The sequence below is a fragment of the Calidris pugnax genome, unplaced genomic scaffold, assembly GCF_001431845.1.
Source record: "Calidris pugnax isolate Ruff unplaced genomic scaffold, ASM143184v1 scaffold24, whole genome shotgun sequence".
Taxonomy (NCBI): Eukaryota; Metazoa; Chordata; class Aves; order Charadriiformes; family Scolopacidae; genus Calidris; species Calidris pugnax.
Window position 1 is genome coordinate 17,160,224 of NW_015090922.1, and position 20,669 is coordinate 17,180,892.

Genomic DNA, 20,669 nt, shown 5'->3' on the forward strand with positions numbered 1-20,669 from the left:
ACGGCGGCTCCCCGAGCGGGGGGAAGATGCTGCCGGGGTCCATCCAGATCTCCGGGGAGACGTTGTCGGGGGCGGAGATCCGGGACATCTGCGAGAGCCTGCGGGAGAACTCGGTGCGGCTGCTGTCGCTGCGGGGCTGCCAGCTCTCCGAGCGGGACTTCGGGCACGTCTGCCGGGGGGCGGCCGAGTCCCGCTCCCTGGCCCAGCTCAACCTCAACCTGGGCATCGTCTCCAACATCAACCGCGTCAAGCAGCTGGCCGAGGCCCTGAAGACAAACCGCTCCGTCCAGTCCCTCTTGTGAGTACAGCGGGGCGGGGGGGGGGTGCCCTGGCCCCGGCCCCTCCCGGGCGGGGACGAGTCCTGCGGGGGGCTCGCTGCACCAGGCCAGCCCCTGAGTTTAAGTCTAGTCGGAGGAAAAACGCCCTTGATGTGTCAGAGGGTCACCCTTCGCCCTGGGAGGGAGCCACCTTCACTTGTCCCCCTCAAACCACCACCATCCCCCTCCCCAACCCGGCTGAGCACAGCCCTAGCTTTTCATCCTGGCCCCTCCAACCCGAGTTGCCCCAGTGCTGGGGGCTGCCCCTGCCCCGCTGGCATCCCCTGCACCCCCTCCCTCATCCTGAGAGAGGAGGGCCACCATAGCAGCCAGGTGATGCCTGCAGTAGAGGCTTCCTGGGGCTCTTCCCCCACCTGGGGTTAGGAATTATCATCCTCATTTCATCTGCTTCTCCCTCCCCGCTGGGTTAATTAGCCCCCAGGAAGAAGGCTGCTTAGTAATTTTCCCTTTTACCTGCACAGCCTCCATGGGAGTCCCCTGACAGATGCAGGCTTGGCCCTCCTCAACCCTGCTCTCTCCATCCACCCCTCGCTGGTGGCTCTGGATCTAGGAGACTGCATGCTGGGTGATGAAGGCATCAACCTTATCTGTGGGCTCCTGCCGCCTGACGGGGCCAAGTCCGGTAAGCACCAGGGGCTGTGGGCTGCATCATGACCAGCGGAGCTCTCACATAGAGCAGGTGCATGCAGCAGTGAATCCTCAGCCCTGGAGGAGGGAGGCTCTATAGTTTGCCTGGGCTGAGGAATTTCTTTCCCCAACTTAAGTAAAGCAGAAAAGTCGAGCAATAGGGGAGCGGTTCCCTTGGGCAGGTATGGTCTTTCTGCTATTGATCTGTCCTGCTGGCAGTTTGGAGCTCAGGAACCAACAGGTTGTTTCTGGTTCATGGCGGGAGTGTTTTAAACTGGAGGAGGGGACAGCTTGGTCTTTGAATTTTGAATTTGCATGTTGATAATGACCATATGTAAATATATGGTGTGCCGCCACCCGAGCACTTGGCTTTATTGTCAGTGCCTGGGAATCGTCCCTGCTTGTGGGTGCACTTTTTAAGTGTGTAGTTGGGTGGTCATAGCCTTAGCATCATGACTCGGATCTTTACAGGGGATGATCTTCAGTGGTCAGTGGGCCAGTTGAGCTGAAAGCTGGGTGCTGAGGTAACACCACCCCTCTCTCCTGACTTTCAAACTGCTTTCTACTTTCTGTCTCCAGCATCTCCTCCTCTATGTCCTCACAGTGCCTCTGATGCTGTTAGCTCAACTGACAACCCTTCCCGGGTGCAGGCTTCAGAGCCTATTGTCCCTATTATCCTCTCTCCAACCTGTCACCTCATGCCACCTCCTTCTCTTGGTCTGTCACCTCACAGACCCCTTACTTGTTTCCACTGCGTTTGCTATTTAGGGTAAGGGAGGCACAGTTTGGGAGAGCAGAGAAATGGGGCAGTCACAGCATGGGCGAATGAAAGGACACTGCTGAAAGCAGTGATGACAGTTGTCAAAGCTAACCAAACCCTTTAGCCTGTTGGAGTGCAGGGGACAAGTCTCAAAGCTGTCCTGGTTAGCTGAACTAGTTCCCCTGAGACTGCTTTGGTGGCCCTAAGGCTCCGGTTTGGCTTCTGTTTCTTCTCCAGGCCTCAAAGAGCTAACGCTGAGCGCCAACCCAGGTGTCACAAGCAAAGGCTGGGGACGCCTAGCCATTGCAGTGGCTCACAGCTCACAGCTCCGCGTATTGAACCTGGACTACAACCCCCTAGGTAAGCTGGGGGGCCAGGGAGGAGGGGCAGGGGACGTGGCACTCCTGCTTCTCAGCATTTGTGTGCTTTGTGCTGGTGGGGGGCCAGGGACCGAGCTCTAGAAGGGCAGCAGAGTGCCACCAGCAGGATGGGGCAGTTTCTTGCATAGGTGCCTTTTGATCCCTGGCAGCAAGTTCACCCTGCCAGGTGCCCTTGGCTTGTAGGGAAAGCCAGCCTTGCTGCTCTGCTCGTGTGACGTGGCCACATGCCCTGTGGGGAGCCACAGAAAGGAGGTTGTGCCTTGCCCGCTTCACTGCCTTTGTCGTCACGTTTGACCCTCCACGTCTCCCCTGTTCCTGAAGCCCTGGGCAGCGACTGGCAGATGCAGTATGTCCCCTCGCTCCCTCCTTCCTCTTCCAGGCGGTGGAGCAGGGAGGAGGAGGAGGAGAGCCTGGCACTGGTTGCCATAGAAACCAACTCTCTCCAGCTCTGCTGCAAGGTGGTGAGGAGGAGACCAGGCCATGCCTCCCTGAGCATTACAGGGCGCACCCCTCCTTACCCCTTCTGGAAATGGAGCCTTCCTCCAGGCCCTGCCTGTCTGACCGGGGTACCTCCTCTTGCGCAGGAAAGGCTCCAGGGTGTTACCGCACAGCAGCCTCTTTTTTTTTCTCCAGCAGAAGGTGTCACAGTTTTACAGGATCTTGGCACTCGCCAGGGAATGTCAGGAGACAGCGGTAGAGTCTTGTCTCTGCACCAGCCTCAATCTTTAATGCTCCTGGCCCTGCTGTGTCAATCCTCGAAAGTCTGTCCCCTTTCCAGGGATGCAGTCTGTCAGCTGGCGCAGGGCCCCCTGCCTGACCTCCCCCTAGTCTGAGGTATTCAGCTCCTTCTTCTGCATCTGAGATGTTAAAGGCCCTCACATCCTTGAGTAGGAAGGAGATTCGGGAAGACGTGATTCCTGAGGGAATAAAACCAATTTCACTGTGTTCCTTCTTGTTCCCCCTGATAATCAGCTCCTGTAACCACAAAATGGCGCACCTTTGCCTTGTCTCTTTTCTCTGTTAACAGCTTTTTCTTTTCTTTTTTTTTTCTTTTCTTTTTTTTTTTCCCCCAAGGTAATATAGATTTGGAGGTTGTCTGATGGCAGAAATACACAGAGGATGTTTCCATGACAGCTCCAGGTCCATGAGGGCATGTGGTATTTCATGAGGGAAGGCAGGCATTGCTGATAGGCCCGGTTTGCTTCTCCCACAGGTGACCAGGTAGCAGGGATGCTCGCTGTCGCTGTGGCCTCCAGTCGAACCCTCGAAGTTCTGGACTTGGAGGGAACAGGACTTACCAACCAGTCAGCCCAGGTAAGAGAGCCCACAATTACTCTACAGTATCACTGACATCTCAAGGGCACAGGTCTTGTCTGTCTATAGAGGCCCTAGGATCTCTATCTGCCTCCAGACCCCTCCTTGTGTCCACATGCACCCCCTTCCCTTCCTGAAGCCAGGGTGGCTGTTGCATTCCCCTGGCCCATGGCATCTGGCCACAGGAGGAGCTCGTAAGCCACAGCTCTGACCTAGGGGTCCCGGATCTCCCTCAAGTCAGCAGGGAGAAACTCACAGCTCTATTTGTAGTGTGGTTTTCTCAGGAGAAATAAGGGGTTGGAATTGTGATTGGGGATCAGAACTAAAGCTCTGAGGACAGATGGGGACCAAGGTGTGGTAGCACAGGCTGTCCTCTCAGAGCCCCAGCTCCCAGTGATAAGAGGGGACTAGCCTGGATATGTGGGAGCAACAGGATGGAGAGCAGTCCCCTCCTCTCTAAAAAGAGCCAGGAAATCCAGGCTCAGCTCTTCCCCTAGAAAGATGGGAAGCCTTCAGGCTCTCAGGAAGTCTGGCAAAAGGAGGTCAAAGCCAAGGGGAGGCAGAGGTAAGAAGAGTTTGCAGCTGGCGTTTGCAGGGAGACAGAGCATTGAAGCTCTTTCTGCTCAGCCTAGCTACTGTTTGTGCTGCTTGTCAGCCTGGTTATCTCGCTCTCTGCCCAGACCTTGCTGGACATGGTAGAGAATTACCCCACAGCCCTACGGACACTCATCCTGGCGGAGAACAACATTAGTCCCGAGCTGCAGCAGCAGATCTCTGACCTGCTCTCGGAGGGTGAGGAAGAGGAGGAGACGGAGGCTCGCGAAGTCACAGCCAGGGAGAAGAACCCCTGGATCTGCCAGAACAGTAAGAGCTCTGGGACCTGGGCTGGGGGGGCAGGGTGTTTCTAGCACCGCTGGTCTTTAATGGTGGGGTTGATGAATGGGGTCTGTCCCTTCTCCCCGTGAACTAGAATCCAGACAGCCTCCAGGCACGACCTTCACATTAAATAGCGTTGGGCTGAGCCACAGTTGGAAAGGCAGCCTCCAAGGACAATGCGGCTGCAGCAAAGAGTGGAAACGGTACCTCAGAGGCGTTTTCCCTGATGCTGCAGGAACGAAATCTTTGTGCAAAGTCTTAAAACTCAAGGGCAGGAACATTAAAGATCTCAGGGGCCTTTGCCAGGTATCCTAGCCAAAACTCATGTCATTCCTCACTGCTTCCAGAAGAACCTCCTGCAATCCACACAGTATCAGCTATTCCTGTTACCATCCCAAATGTGCAAGGGGATAGCCAGGTGCCACAGCCTATCTGTGCAGTAGCTTTTAACAGGAAAAAAGTGTATTATGGAGACAGCAGTTGTGTGTTGCTCATATATATGATACTATATATTGTCATGACAAGCCTTGTGATCCTGCTGCTTTTGGGTTTGGGTTTTTTTTACCTTTAGTTGTGCTTTCCCCCTCCGAATTCTCATATCAGACTAACAGCAAACAAGCACAGTAGCTCTCTGGGCCTCAAAACATCTGTATCTTCATTTATTAGAGCCATAAAAATCCTTTACTGGCATCTCTGGCCAAGTTTTGGATCCAGTTTCCAGAAATTGATCCCCAAAACAGAGATCCCATGCAGTAGCTTTGAATGTGTAGGATTGAATCTGAAGCACACAGGCACTGAAGATCTTCCCCCTCACATCCAGGAAGAAATTTTTTTTTTTCCTGTTTAAAAAGGGTTCTGAATGGGAAACTGGTACCCTGCTGAGTTCCTCACTTGCTATGTGTGCCCATCCTCCTTGCAGCTGATTCACTTGGCGTGGGGGGAGTCGCAGTGTTCCTGGCTGGTGCTCTGTGCCGTCGCAGAGCCAGCAAGCTGCCCTCACCTTCCCGAGGCAGGCAGGGAAGGGCTGCACAAACCCTCCATTCATGCAGCGCAGGAAGTCAGGATTTCCAGGCCTCTGCTGTCATAGAATGGCTGCTCGCCCGCTGCGGTCCCTGCTCTTGGGAAGGCACCGCCACCACCACCCTATGTGGGCTTGGTTGGCTTGCAGCCTGCTGGCCCGTGCCTCCTGGACACTGTAGCTGAAAGGACATGGTCAATGCAGATTTAAAAGGGCTGTGCAAGGCTGGGTGAGGACACAGCTGGGCCAGCACAACCAGTATCACCTGCAAGAGTATGTGGGGAGGGTTCAGAGCTGATGTTCCTCTTGACAGCCAAAATAACAAATGCAGATCCGCACCCTGGGCTCTTGCTGCTGTCTCTGCCTTCCCCCTTCTCCAAACATTGATTCTGTTCTGCTGCATAGCCACGGTAGATCTAGTTACTACTTAATCTCACAATCCTCTCAGCAGTTTGCTTTCCACCCTGTGGCGCTCTAATTCCTCATCCTCACCTCTGGAGCTGGCATACAGCCCCGCGCTCTCCAGCAGTCCAACCCACTCGTGGTTTTCTCCTTCTCTCACCACAGATTCCAGCTCCCAGATGGTCCTGATGACGTCAGGTCTCGGTGACAGCCTCTTAGCAGAAACAGAAATGTAGCTGGGCTACCCTGCCTCCTTCTGCCGAGAAGAGCACCGTGCCCACTGGAGGAGTGTGTGTCCCCCAGCTCCTCTGCCTCTGGTGGGCTGCCACAGCCGTCTTCTCACACATTTCATGTCCTGTCGATGCCTCCCTCAGCTCTCTGAGTGCCGGAGCCTGGTCTGAGCAAATCTCTACACGCGTCTCTGTGTTGTCACACGCCCCATTGGCTGCTTGTGATTGTCCAGTCACTGTACGTGTAGCTCACGCTGCCCTGCCTCCCCCCCTCCCTGCACCCGGCTGTGCCCCCAGGGTGCAGGCTGTATTTATTCAGATGTGTATAAGAGATGTTCTTTCTATTGCTTGTACCGCTGTCACGATAAGAGTTTTATAAAGGTCACAGATGTGGCACCACTTGCGGCAGCGTGAGCCTCCATCACTGCCTGGTGGGGGTGTTGGAAGGTGGGCAGGGGGCAGCAGCTCCTTGCCCGCTGCCCACCTGGCTGGTGGGCTCCCTCCATCCCTGGGGGGCAAACTCTCTGCCATGGCCTCCTGGAGGTTCTCTTCCCAGCCCTAGAGGGAGGTCGGGCATAACCCAGTTTGCTGTCCCCCCTAGGCTTTCCCTTTGCCCAGGAGGGAGAGGGCCCAGCTGGAGCCCATCTGCGGGGAGCCTGGCGCCAGCTGTGCACCCTCTGGTGAAGGTTTCACTGCCTGGCCAAGTGCCCCTTGCCAGAGCTAGGCAAGGAAGATCGCATTTCAAGGCCCTGATTAGGCTGGAAGATTAAATTGTGGCAGCAGCTGCTACTCAAGGGAACACAGAATGAAATCATTAATTATGGGGACAAAGAAACAAGAAGCTCTTCCTGCGTATGCTTTGCATGTACCTAGGTCAGAAGGGCACAGACAGCACAACTTGGGAGATGGAGGAAATTTCTTCACAGCCCTCTGACCTCTGCAGCACCATTCAACATGAAAAGGAAATGCTTCCACATGTCCACATCAGCATCCTACGGGAACTCCTTCTCTCATGTTTGCAGGGATTCAACCCCAACCCTCCCTCCTCACACAAAATACTGACACTAGAATTACAGAACTCTTAGTAACTCCAGGGAGGGAGTGTGTTACATGTTCTACATAACTCAGTTTCTGAAATTGAGAACTGATACTCTCATGTGACTGAGAGCTGAAGCTTCAAGAATTAGCTACATCACATCCTATTCTAGATCAGTACATGGAGGTCTTTGCCAAGACACAGATCAGAGAGGACAGCCAGCAAAATACTTGAAATGGGGTAGGCAGAATTTTACGAGTAACGCAGGCTGCTTACAGCACAAGCAGCTTCATTGCAGAGGTTTTGCCAAGCCCAGCCTTTGCAGCCTTTAAATAAGGTGAAAATTGCCCACACTGTTTTGTGATGTTTCTCAAAGTTGCCTGGTTAAATAATCTGCCCTTTTTTTAAGCTGTTGTCAGCTTCCGAGTGAACCATGACAAGTGCTGCCGTGAACAATGGATTCTGGTCTGCAGGCTCAGTCTGCTCTTTGAGCTGACAGCCTGCGTTCAGACCCAGAGAGCAGTTTCCAGAGTTTGGATATAATTACAGAAGTAAAACACCGCTCACCCCACGTATCACTCCTTTCCTGGGTCTGCACCTCTTCTCTGACACAGATGACTTGATTTGCACAAACACCTGGAATCAGGCTGTTGCTAAAGTGGGCACTGAGGATGATGTCTCCCTAGGAGAGCTAAAAGGTGGCACAAGCAGTTCAGCAAACGTGAGACATTGTACCATGAGGGGTTCTGCTCGCTCACGTGCTCAGGATCAGTTCAGTCCAGGTCTTAACCAACAGAGACAACGCTATAGCCATCACCATCTACTTTTAAAATAGTTTATTTCTGGTCTTAAAATATACATCAGTTTGAAAATTTCAGAAAAAAAACCCACATTAGTTACAGATTAACAGTCTGGAGTTGGGACACTGGAAGTGGGGTCAGCTCAAGGCCCCAGAGCCAATACTGCTGGAGGTGAGCAGGAGTGCAAGGGCAGGCAGCCTGCCTGGCAGGAGAGGGCTCTACTCCTCTTGAGGCCGTTCTCCCCCTCAGTCTCCGCCAGCAGCATAATGCTGCGAAGCATTAGTGTCTGGTGAGGTGTTGCACACACACCCCTTTGCCACCCCTCCATTTCTCCACTGTTTTGCTTTTAAGTCTACCTTCACCAAAAGCAGAGGGAGGCTGGCTCTGCCCAGCACCATCAGCACCAGCTGCTTCAGCAAGAGTGGGTTTTGTCCCCTGACCAGCATGCCAGGATTCAGAGGGGATGGGGCTGAACCCTGAAGGGCAGTGCCCCCCACACACTGCACAGGTGGGTGTGCTGTCCCACAGGCAGGCCACCAGCAGCTTCAGAGCCAGAGGAGCTCACTCAGTGAGCATCCAACCCTAGGTGATGTCCATGAGGCAGGAGCTGGCAGCCACAAGCCCTCAACAATACTGCAGAAAAACAGAAGAAATGCAGCAGTGGAGTGGCTGATGAAAGCAAATGCAAAAGCCCCACCACCACATTCAGGACAGGGGAGATGAACACCCCACAGGCTCAGAGGAGGCTCCCACTCTCAGCACCAGCCTGTTTGCACAGGTATCAAGCAAAATACTGTAGTGAAATACGAGTCCCACCTCCCCACCAGAGGGTGGCATCCAGCTCCACAACTGTTAGAGGCGGAAAAAAAAGTGAGCGTGTAGGCAGCAGCTCCAAGCCAGGGCACACAAACCAACTGCACAGCCAACAAACACAGCCACCAGAGAAGCCTCCAGCTCCCTTTCACAGGCCCTGGAGCCTCCAGGCTTGAGCTGAAGTCCTGGCCGGCCCCAGCTGCAAGCTTGCAAAGATGGGGGGTTTGGGGAGGGGGGCATGGCCCCCAGGCAGTTCTTGGCTGCACATCTTGTTGTAAGTGTATGAACAGGAGCTCCCTCCTGGACAGAGGGCTGCTCTCCTACAGCCCAGTGAAGAGCCCTCATTGAGTAGGGTCAGAGGACAACACAAACCCAACTCAAAAAACAGACAGCAGGCTGAGGACAGTCGGTGGGGTGTGAGGCGGACACAGCCCAGTGAACCAGGCTCTTCTCTGCCTCACACCCCTGGGGGAGTGAAGAAACACCAGACAGACAAGGGCACGGGACAAAATTAAAACAGGACACCTGGACTTTGTAAGCCCTCAAAAAAAAAAATATACCTACATCTACAGCCCTTTCCCCTTCTCCCCCCCCCCATCCCACCCCCCCCCAGAACAAGACACCGAGCACACAAGACTGTGAAGAAAAGTCACACAATATCACACTACACTAGGAAAAATGCACAGCGAGGCCCTACCCAGAAGTGGAGGCCCCAGAGAGGCACCAGAGCCAGCCTGGAGCTCCCCCCCGAGAAGGGGGCGTGCGAGGAGACCCTGGCAAAGGGCTGCTGCCCAGCCATGAGGTAGTGCATCTGCAGGGAGCAGCTCCTCAACACGCTGCCCTCACATCCCTGCTGGCCCTGCACCAAGCCCTGCCCAGAAAAGCCCAGTAGCATCCTTTACGACTTGCTTGCCCAGGGCGAGACTTTGTTCTCAAGTCTGGAGGGGTTTCTGCAGGCTGGAGGCCAGGATCAGAGGGAAACACAGCTCTGAGAGCTGAGCCTACTCAACACACCCTCAATGCAGGCGTGGGACCGCCTGCCAACGGCTGTGTCTGTTTATGCAGGGCGGGGAGAAAGAAAAAACAATACACCCCAAAACCAAAGGCTTGGAAAGAAGAAAGAAGCCCACCCAAGAGCAAAGCATCAGCACCGTTCAAAACAAAACAACAGCACAAGAGAGCGGGGGAAGAGGTGTGAGGGAGGAGACACACAAACACAAACCCCAGCACCTTGCTGGCAGTGCCTCCCCGAACCGCCTCGGCAGACAGCACCCATGCCCCACGCCACAGCTCCAGCACCCATGGATGGCCACAGTGGGGGTCGGGGGCTGAGCCCGGCGCAGGAGCCAAGCAATGGGGACCGGCAGAGGCAGATTCTGGAGAAGCACCCAGAGGGCAGCTGAGGAAAACAAAACCCAGCAGGAATATGAGACACCATCAGTCCCAGCGTATCCCCAAGAGCCCACAGCCACGCGCTGGGAGAGTCCTTGTGCCCCACTCACAGCCCCCGTGGGCTCCCAGGGAATCAGACACCACCACACAGGCACTCCGCCCTGTTGGCACAAGTTAAAAGAGAACAGAGCAGCTGTGGGCAACCAGCATGAGAGCACCCAGGGCCCCAGGTACCTGAGTGGGAAGGGGGAAGGAAGATGCGAGCGTAAAGAGGCACAGGCACCAGGACGAGGGGTACCAAGAACGAGCTCCGGTACAGGCACCAGTGTGAGGCTGTGAAGAGAGCTGTAAGTGTGCCAGGGCAGTGGGTGTGCTTCTGCACACTGTGTGTGCTAGTACTGCGGGTCTGAGGTGCCAGGGAAGGGAGACCTCAGCTCTTCCAGATAGCAAAAGAAGAGAATAAATATAAAATTTCAGAGCAGAGAAGCCCCCAAGGAGGAGGGTACCGAGGGAGGTTTCTCCCTCAGAAGGTGGACAGATGGAGGCAGCCCATAGCTCTGCAGCGTGTGGCTGCTTCTTGCCTTGCCTCAGCTGAGGAGGTTGCCTTGCTCCTGGGCCTGTGTCAGACTGTCCTTGCGATGTAAATGGTGGACCCCCATCCTCTTGGGGCTGCGGTGTGGCCGACTGAAGTGAGGTTTGACTCTACCTTCTCCGCTTTCCTCTTGGGCACCTCCTTGGTTGCTCTCCCTGCTTCCCTGGAGCAACATTTCTCTCTCCTCACCTGGGCTTTCAGGCAAGCCAAGGTCCACATAGTCCTTGTGCTTCTCTGGTGAAGGGCTTCCAGGCTCAGCAGTGCCTTCTCCGCTTCCCTGCAACAGCTTCTGGGCTTCATCTTGAGAGAAATCTGTACCATAGTCTGAGGAGAAATGGCTCCTGCGGGCTCTGGACTCAGTGCTGTCTGTGTCCACGCTCGAGTCCCGGCTCACGGTCCAGCTGCAGCTCTGTGCAGACTCCTCGCCATCCGAGTAACCCGAGGCTGCCCTACCCAGCTCCTGCATGGAGCGGCTGAACCTCTTCTGGAGCTCAGGGGCCGTGTCACGGCTGAAGGCCGTGCGGTTCATCAGCACCCGCTCTGAGGTGGGGGGTGCCTTGTCCACAAACATCCGCTGCCAGTTGGCCAGCAGGTCCTCCTCAGAGCTGGCAGAGCTGGCAAAGGCGCTCGGGATCTGGGGAGGGCTGCTGAATGGGCTGCTCTGGGAAGAGCCGCGAGCCCTGGCTGCTTTGGGGGACTGCTGGCAGGAACAGCTGGAGGCCGAACGGCGCCCTTCTGAAGCAGGGCTGCTGGGGAGTGTCCGGTGCCTGTCACAGCTCTCATCTTCACTCTGTACCAGGCTGAGGGAGATGGCCTGGCGCGTAGCATATGTACAGTTGGGCAGGGGGCTGTTCTTTGGGATCCTTACCTTGTCCTCAGAGAACTCAATCACTTTGCGCCCAGGGTATATAGGATGGGGAGGTGAGGGTGTAGGGTATGGGCTTAGCTTCTCAAAGGCAGGCACCTCCTCTGGCATGCTTTCCACACTGCTCTGTGGCTTGCAGCCACCATTCTGCTGTTTCCCTGCATCTCCTCCCTCCTTCCCCATCTGCCCTGCGCTGTTGCAGGCATCAGGAGGGGCTCCACTCATGTCCACATGCACAAAGACATCCTCAGCCATGGGACAGCTGCCACTGCTAGACTTGGCTGAATTCAGAACTAGAGATTCTGGTTTCTCCAAGACTCTGGCAATGACTGAGGTGGGCACAACATCAGATGGAGCCAGTGTGTGGGTTGCCTCTTGACCAGGGCCTGAGGACTCCTGAGTGCTGTGCAAATGCTTATTGACCATGTCCTGCAGCTCATAGGGAAGCTAAGGAGAAGGAAAAGGATGTTAGAAGGGGGCTACCATGCAAGTCATTAAGTTTTAAATTATCTGCCCTTTCTAACCAATTTTCACATGTGATTTGTACTCCTTACCCTGACCCTAACTCACATATGTTGCCTTGAGGAAGGCATCTCTTTCAAAGCAAACCTGTCCCATGTGAGTGACTAACAAGGCTCTCTAGCTGTCATACCAGCCATGTTTTTCTTCATGGTTCACAGTCCCCAGTTTCCAGAGAGAACAAGAGAAGGTGGCACATGGGCTCAGTCCCCCATGCCTGTAGCACAGAGACAAGGTCCAACCAGCACATGCTCGGAAGGCGTCTATTGATCTGTGGAAAATCAGCCGGTGGTTGCACTGAAGTGACTCAACAGCTCCCAGAGCTGGGATTGGCAGTGCTCCCCGGATGTGGTAATTGCAGCCATGCCACCTTGGCAGCCTGCCTGCAGACCAGAATCGATGCCTTCCCTTATCCCCATCAACTCCACCACCTCATCCCACTTCCTCGCTCTCTTAATTTTAGAGAAACAAATAAGGAGTTTATTACTAAAGCTGCAGGGCTAGGGTTTCAACAGGGGGTAAGGGCTGCTCCTTGCCACGCAAATGGCTGCTACTGCTCTCCCCACCACCCTGCTGAGCTGCCCTCACTTTGGGCATCACACCCATGCGGAGCATGAAGTGGAGAGCAGAGCCCCACAAGCCACTCAGTGGCACAGAAAGGTCTGTCCCATCACAGCCAGAAGGAAACTCCGTCCAAAGCTGGGGATAGAGGGCACACTGCATGATAACAGCTGGCTTTAAGGCAGACTGTCTGCACAGCTGCTCCACACCAACCCCCCTCCAGTGGCAGCCACGTGTGACGCAGCGCTCGGGGGGCAGAATTCAAAGCTCCAGGGAGGGGAGACAGCTGGGAGAGAGGTCAAGGTTACCCCAGCAGTAACTGATACACTGACCTCAAGAGTGCTAATTTGAGACATAATGGGGGAGGGAGAGGGTGACATATTGGTCACCTGCTAAGTTAAAAAAGACAAGCATATGATTTTGCTGAGAGGAACATAAAGAGAGATGGAGACTAGGGGTATGACAGAGAGCTGGGGTAAGGGCCTGAATGATACTTCCAACTGAAGAAGTGATGCTACTAATGTGAAAGGCCTAAACTCTTGACTTTGCTCATCCTGAGCACAGGATGAGCTGAACAGACCCCACAAGGGGGAGTATGAGTTGGTACCAACTTCTCCCATTCAGGAGGCCTAAAAGACACCCTGAATGCTGCCTCCCACGTTTCTCCTCAGAATAAGACGTGAAGCAGGGCCTGCTTGACCCCTTATCAGGCAGCATGGCCCTTCCCTGTGGCCAGGTGAGGAAGGGAAGAGGACAGAGCAGGTTAAGAGAGAGGTCCTCCCGCCAGCTCCCAGCAGGCACCCAGCAGGCTATCATATTCAAGGTTATTGTGCTTTTTATAACAGCTCCTGGCTGGGCTGTGAAATGGAGCTGGTGTGAAAGAGGAGCCGGCAGAGGCTCTGTGCTGCCTTCTCAGTGGGAGTGGGAATAGGAGCCCCCCCCCCCCTCTATGTGAGGCTGAAGGATGAGGGCCCAACAGCCCTGCAGAGGAAGCCAGATGCAGGCAGAGACCCTGAGCCCTTCTCCCCCATCTCAGCAGGAGAGCTACTCACATCAGCAAACTTGTGGTTTCGGAAGTGGGACTTGTTACACTTGAGCAGCTGCACTGCGAGGTTACAGTCCTGTCGATAGCGCTCCTGCAAGAAAGGGCAGAGATGTGCAACAGTGTCAGACTCATCTGATCTCTTACCCAAAAACCTGACCAGATGCTGCTTGCACAGAAGCAGGAGGAGGCACCTGATGAATCGCTGATGAGGGCACTTGCCACTCCCTCCTCTCCACACATCTGTGCTCTTTTCTTACTACTCAGCAAAGGTGTCTCTTGCAACTCCAGCCATATAGTCTGGCAGTGTATGAATGCTGTTTCCCTCTGGGGATTTCAAGACTCTCCAAAAGTCCCACCAGATTTGCTATCCCATCCCAGAGCTCTCAGCCATGCTTGATGACATTGCTTGATGTTAGGCATTCTGCAGACAGACAGACTGGAGGGAGTTGAGAGCAGTTACAGAAACAAGCACCAGATCCAGGAACTTGTATGTTAAGGGTGTAGAAAAGGCATCAGCTCCCTCCCAGCTCTAGAGTAAGTGATGCCTCCATTGGTACAGCCTGGACTCAGGTCAAACCCTAAGCTCAAAAGAACAAACACATCAAACTTGATGATCAGTTCTTCTTTGCACAAACCCTCAGACCCTTTTCTGTTTGTCCCTACTGTTATGTGCAGTTCTCACACTTTCATACCCGCTGAAATGTGCTCCTTTACACAAAAGAAAAAGACCTCACCTCACACGCTTCCACAGCCATCTGCAGACTGACACTTAGAATCACAGAATTATTTTGGTTGGAAGAGACCTTTAAGATCAAGTCCAACCGTTAACCTAGCACTGTCAAGTTACCACTAAATCATGTCCCTCAGCACTACATCTGCATGTCTTTTAAATACCTCCAGGGACGGTGACTCAACCACTTCCCTGGGCAGCCTGTTCCAACGCTTGATAACCCTTTCAGTGAAGAAGTTTTTCCTAATCTAAACCTCCCCTGGCACAACTTAAGGCCATTTCCTCTTGCCCTATCATTTGTTACTTGAGAGAAGAGACCCACCTATACCTCACTACAACCTTCTTTCAGGTAGAGAGCGAGGGGGTCTCCCCTCAGCCTCCTTTTCTCCAGGCTAAACAACCCCAGTTCCCTCAGCCACTCTTCGTGAGACTTGTGCTCTAGACTCCTCACCAGCTTCGTTGCCCTTCTCTGGACCCGCTCCAGCACCTCAATGTCCCTCCTGTAGAGAGGGCTCCAAAACTGAACTACTTAAGGTGCAGCCTCATCTGAGTACAGAGATACAATCACTTCTTTAGCCCTGCTGGCCACACTATTTCTGATACAAGCCAGGATGTTGTTGGCCGCCTTGGCGACCTGAGCACACTGCTGGCTCATATGCAGTGAGCTGTCGACCCATACCCCCAGGTCTTTTTCCACCAGGCAGCTCTCCATCCACTCTTTCCCAAGCCTGCAGGGTTGCATGGGGCTGTTGTGATCCAAGTTCAGGACCCAGCACTTGGCCTTGTTGAATCTCATGCAACTGGCCTCAGCCCATCAATCCAACCTGTCCAGATCCCTCTGCAGGCTTTCCTACCCTCAAGTAGATCAAGACTCCCACCTAACTTGGTGTCATCTGCAAACTTACCGAGGGTGACTTACATTGAGTAACACTGAGGGTTACTTACATTGAGTTCCTCCAGCTTATTGATGGTGGTTTTGGCATCAAGCAATTTATTAGTGAGCTCTACAATCTCCCAGTCCAGCGTCTTGCGGTCCATCTCTGCCTTTTTAATCTGGGATGCAAGAACACCAAGTGTGAATCTCCCCAGAACAGAAGAACCTGGCTTCATCACTCACCTCAGCCCAAGCATAGCACAATGACATGTTCAGCTGAGATACAAAAACTTCAAGACAGACAGACAAGGGGGACAGCCTGGCTCTCCACCAAGGGAGGGACTCCAAAGGCCAAACTGAGCCAGCCGCTCTGCTAGTTACAGAGACAACAGGCTGAGTTTGAACCTCCTTAATGCAGTATCTCTTCTTGCAGCACAACCGTGTTTCCTCTCTGCCCTGGCTCACACGGTGCCTGGTAGAGAGCTAGTGATTTCGAGCAGTCAATCCTATCCTGCCACTGGCATTAAAGACCTCTGAGTTTGTGATACCCAGCCCTCTTCTCCAGGGCAACAGAACAAGAATATGGCCTATAAAGATCCAGCAGTCAATGCTGAATGGACAAAAAGCTTGGTTGGCAGGGAGAGGGTACCATCTTGAAAGAGTTTAAGCCTTGCTCTAGTAAGAAAAGGTACCTGTGTAGCTTCATATGGAGCTTCAGTAATGCCCTCTCTAAAGCAGGCAATCTTGCCTCTTCAGACTCCCTAACAATTCAGGTACAGGGCCGATAGAGACCCAGACATAACAGCAGAGAGAGGCAACAGCTCAGAACAACCAAGCCAGCCCCTTCTCCAGAAGTTCTTCCAACACTCCCCAAGGGTGCTCTGAGGCTGTGACCACCAGGGTCCAGTCATGCATCAGGGGTACATCACAGTGACACACAGGGCAGTAGGGGAGGACAATGCTTCCCACATAGGCAGTCTCTTCAGGCACCAGCACAATAAATATTAACCCAACGAACTCAAGTGCTAGAACCAAAGTAATCTCATCCTGGACTACATGGAGGCAATCAGCATCTCAGCTGTTTGACTTGCCTGCTCACAGCCCAGAAAGGGAATGAAAGGGAGAAAACGAGGCTCACAGCCATCCACATCTTGTGCAGTGCCACAGCTTATGGGCACCACTTCCCAGCACGCCATGCTCCAGCTGGCTCAGAGTCAAACGCTCTTGAGATGGAGCACTGCAAGCTAGGACCTGCTGCATCTGCGGGCAGCTGCTGGATACCAGGTGAGCCCTTGGCTGGACGAGGGCTGGGGCCCCTCCATCTGGGGTGGTGTATGTGGGACTGACAGTGAAACCAACAGGCTGAGACATGTAAAGAGGAAAAAGAAAAAACACACAAACGAAAAGACGCAACTGCAAAAATCCAGCTTTGGCTGAGAGAGGCCTGAGAGGTGAGTGCGCCCAGCGTGTGCCAGCGGCAGCGTGGGGAGGAGAAAGAGAGAAAGAGGGAGAGAAAAGAAACAGCCATGAGTGTTATGAATGCACACAACAGACATACACGCACATTGGCTCTGCTCTGACTGTCCCCGTCCTCCCAGGATGACCACCCCAAGACTGGCTGACACAACCCTGGCCTTTTGAGAGGGACTGAAGCAACATGACGGAATACCATGCAATTATGTTGTGGGGAACCAAAGCTCACATGCATAATAACCAAGTAGGGGCTCAGTAAACCAAGAAACCAGTTCATGACACCAGCCGGAACAGAAGTAGATGGTCATGGCCAGAATCTCACCCCTCACCCACTGCCACATCTGCTGGGTAAAGCCAGAGCCCCTTCCCGCATCTGGTCCTAACACCCACGTCTCTTCCACCTCCTCTCTGTAGTGACTTAATAGGGCACTTACCAGGGCATGCAATTTCTCCTCCAGGTCTTGGTTGGTTCTCTGGGAAGCAGTGTAGCTGTTCTGCAACCTACAGAAACAAGACATACATCAGAATGGATCTTAGGCATCTATTCAAGTCCCCGTCAGAGCTGCCAAGCAAACCAATTCCACAAAGACTGGTATTCACTAAGCCAACCAGGTGTATTAACTATGCCTCACCCCTGCCACATAATGGCCTTCAAACCCCAAGCTACTGGAGGCAAGATGAGGTTTCCTGGGTGAAAGGATCTTACAGGGGAGGGTGTAAATGACTTTGGAGGACTCCTCTGAGCTATGTCATGTATAAGCATGTGACCAGAGACTAGATCTTTAACTGAGGTGCTTTTCAGGTAAAGTGGTGATGTATTTCTTGCAGCCACTAGTCACTCCTTTTGCACATGTGGGGTAACCATCCAAGCTGGATCCTGTCTTATATCCAATAGACAAAGAATTCCCTGTTGCTGTCAGCTCATCATGCTGGCAGCATTCCTACACTACCCTGGAGGAAGTAATGGCTGCAGAACCTTTAACTCCCCTACAGTCCTGGGGTGCACCTTTCTGAGGACGCAGCATGCTTTTGATTTACACAACAGGGCACAGCCTGCTTACACCAGTTGAGCAAGTCCCTGGTGGGAAGGATCTCTCTAGCTCTACCTCTTTCTTTTTTTTTTTCCCGTACCTACGGAATTTGTCCTTGAATTTCTCCAGCTCCTCGCGGTTCTGGCCCAGCTCCATCTCCAGGTAGTCCTGACCTGACTCCAGCTCCCTCTCCATCGCCTCCATTTTGTTAGTCACATACGTCAGCCGTCGGCGCAGCTCCTCATTTTCATGCTGCAGTAGCCTGGGGCACACAGGAACAAGGTACCACTGAGTGCACAAGGGGTACTCCACACCAGCACCCCCACCCAAAGGTGCTGCCCTGCTCTAGGGCCCAGGGCCCCACACAGGAGCCCCAACAAGTCAGGAACTGAACTGGCAGGAGACTCCAGCAAACGCAGTGAATAGTGCATCACTGGCAGGAGAGGGAGACTCTCCCAAACTCTGGGAGCAGGGGCTAAGCACATGCCAGCTGGCCAGCCATGGCTCCCAGCTCCCTCTCGGGTTACAGCGCTTGGATAAAACCCACTAGCCAGACGAGCTGCGCAGCTCCAGTGTCCCTCACTGGTGAATGAAACCCACTCAATAATTCATCCCAGTCCAGGTTAGAAGAGTTGAAGGCAAAAAAAAAAGTAAAATCATTTTCTCCCTCCCTGTACCAATTCAAAAGCCCTCACACCTTTAACATATGGTGGAAAGAGGACTCATACAGCCTTAAGCCCAGAAGCTGAGGTGGTGAGGTGCCTGTACAGATGCGATCACAGCTGCCAGTCAACCCCATTCCAACACAAACTGCTCTGTTCCTCCCCAGCCACGACATGCCTGGTGGTCAGAAGGATTTCCTGCTGCTTTTCATTCCTTTGTGCTCAGTTCCTCAGAGAAACGCAGCAGCACAGCTTCTCTCTGGCAGTGCAAGCTTGCTCCTCACTATGGCTTGGAGCTCAGTGCTAGCAGCTGTCTGTGTCCCACATCACCACCAGCAAAGGGCTCAGCTCTCACCCTCAGTCAGCAGCAGGTCTCTGTGTATTGCTTCTGGTGGCTCACACCAAAACAGTGGCAACAAGAAGGGTTAAAAAAGGCACTCCTCTCTCCACCTGCATTAAAGGCTTCATCTCCTACTTTGTTTCACACCAACTCCTCTGCCTGCACCTGGACTGAGGGTCTATGTTTTTGTCCCCTGCAGGGGGAGTGACATGCAAGGCAGATGTTGGCAAGGCACAGACTAAAGCTCTGCCCACATGGCCTCAAGAAGATTGAAGATCTGAGAGGAGCCTACAGGGCCAGTCAGCTTCGCTGTGCAGGTGGCACAGGCAGGATGTGAGGAATCAGCACCCACACAGTTGCAGTATGACAGGCATAAAGGGGGAGCAGGACACTTACTTCATCCTTTCTGCATCCGTCAAGGGTTCCTGTATGGGGAAGAAAACAGCTATGAGATTCTTTCAGAGGTGGAGCTGGTCTCTCACACTGTACTAAAGGGCAGATTCTTGACTGCTAGACCCTAACTGTGACTCTTCCTCACCTGATCTGGCAGGCATGCTAGGCAAGCTTAGAGGTCCTAGGATCTGTACACACCACTCAGCTGTCTGATACCAAGACAGACTATGTGTTCTGGTTCAGGGTAGAAGAGCTAGACTAGAAACCACCACACAAGTCAGGTAACTTTAGTCTCCCACAGTGCAATCTCAAAATCTCTTGTAACACCATCACCTTAGCTGGAGTTTCAGCTTTCTCCACATCCACAGTTAGTGGGTACAGGACAGAATACACTAGGACTAAATTGTCACCACAGCAATTGCAACACCCTTGAAGCCCCACAAAAAGAATGAGAAAGTATCATTTGGGAGCTGAAAAGGGCCTACCATTTCTACCACCCAAATTGTGCTGTGAAAAGGGTTTCTTTCTGCAGACCTGAAACTAGCCACTGTAACTATTCTGAGATAGCAGAAGAAACAAAGGTCAGAAAAGTCTGTGAAAGAAATTAACATTCTGGGTAAGATCTCCAGAGACAGCTGGAGCAGGGACCTGCAGAACAAGGAGACACAGCACAGTGACAAGAGCACAGGGCTCAGCTATTCTCACTTCCTTTGCACTCTCTGTGTTAACCCATGAGATGACTGCTGCCTGCCAGCACAGCTAGGAGAGATTTAATTAGCACTAGAAGCAGCCATATTTTCTGTGAAAACCCAAGACTGTGACCATTCTCACAAAGTCCAAGCTGCCCATAGACTATTTTTGGTGCTTGGTACCAACAGCCCAGCACAAACCCAAAGTACTGCCACACTTCGGATTGTCCATTAAGTGTCACAGCCAGCTCTGTGCTGAGAGGCTGTGCCACAGACAGTTGTGGATGAGGTTGTTGAGTTGCCAGCAATATTACAGAAGGTAAATGCCAATCCTGGCCCTAAGACATCATGGGACTGCTTCCTTCATCAAGTCACACTTCAAAAGAATGGTCCTTACCACCTGCATACAGCTTCCTGTCCCTAAAGGCAAAGAAAGCATCAATCCATTCTTTTCTTACATCCTGACCCCACGTGGCAATTGGTTAATTCATGCAGAATTACCTAGCAACTGCCTCCCCTCCCCATACAAATACACACACAGCAGATGCTAGTGATTAGGCAAAGGGTATAACGCAATTCCTATTAAAATGAGGCAACAGCCCCAAAGCAGGCTGGAGAAAAAGAGGAAAAGGCTTACAAAGACCTGAGACAGCCATCATATAAAGATCCAGCACCCCAAGAAAGTCAGGCCCAGGGAACACACAAAGCACCAGGAGCATCCCACTACCTACTGACAACAGAACTACCTGCCTGCTGCACACACTTGCTACCTTGCAGCCTGGAGGGCTTCCAACCTGCAAACACTTGGTAAATCTGCAGTGAGGGGAACAGCACCAGCTCCTGCCTTCCTAACTCCTAGGGCAAAAGAGAAGCTGATTCCTCCCAGGAAGACATACCCAACTTGGAGCA

General features: G+C 53.1%; 2 protein-coding genes across 5 annotated transcripts in view; one reads left to right on the forward strand and one right to left on the reverse strand.

Annotated features, from left to right (window-relative positions):
• The first annotated feature begins 6 nt into the window (after positions 1-6).
• On the forward strand, positions 7-6,353 carry LRRC73 (leucine rich repeat containing 73). The gene is made up of 6 exons (XM_014950447.1): positions 7-298; positions 800-960; positions 1,963-2,085; positions 3,319-3,419; positions 4,100-4,283; positions 5,881-6,353. Exons 1-6 carry the CDS (start codon positions 27-29, stop codon positions 5,949-5,951), a joined length of 912 nt encoding a protein of 303 aa, XP_014805933.1. The 5' UTR covers positions 7-26; the 3' UTR covers positions 5,952-6,353.
• A 2,854-nt stretch (positions 6,354-9,207) lies between these two features.
• Positions 9,208-20,669, reverse strand: part of TJAP1 (tight junction associated protein 1 (peripheral)) — a 40,137-nt gene continuing 28,675 nt past the window's right edge. For 3 of the 4 annotated variants that reach the window (XM_014951076.1, XM_014951077.1, XM_014951078.1), the window contains 6 exons: positions 19,075-19,103; positions 17,777-17,938; positions 17,080-17,146; positions 15,244-15,351; positions 13,576-13,659; positions 10,574-11,890 (listed from right to left, as the gene is read on the reverse strand). In XM_014951076.1, coding sequence (XP_014806562.1) covers positions 10,574-11,890; positions 13,576-13,659; positions 15,244-15,351; positions 17,080-17,146; positions 17,777-17,938; positions 19,075-19,103 — 1,767 coding nt within the window. Of the gene's footprint in view, positions 11,891-13,575; positions 13,660-15,243; positions 15,352-17,079; positions 17,147-17,776; positions 17,939-19,074; positions 19,104-20,669 lie in introns of all 4 variants that reach the window. The other variant, XM_014951075.1, reaches the window with a different exon arrangement.

Coding starts and splice junctions, on each gene's coding strand:
- LRRC73 (XM_014950447.1), top strand. CDS start 27: ATGCTGCCGGGGTCCATCCAGATCTCCGGGGAGACGTTGTCGGGGGCG. Junction 299..799: donor CGCTCCGTCCAGTCCCTCTT/GTGAGTACAGCG, acceptor TTACCTGCACAG/CCTCCATGGGAGTCCCCTGA. Junction 4,284..5,880: donor CCCCTGGATCTGCCAGAACA/GTAAGAGCTCTG, acceptor CTCTCACCACAG/ATTCCAGCTCCCAGATGGTC.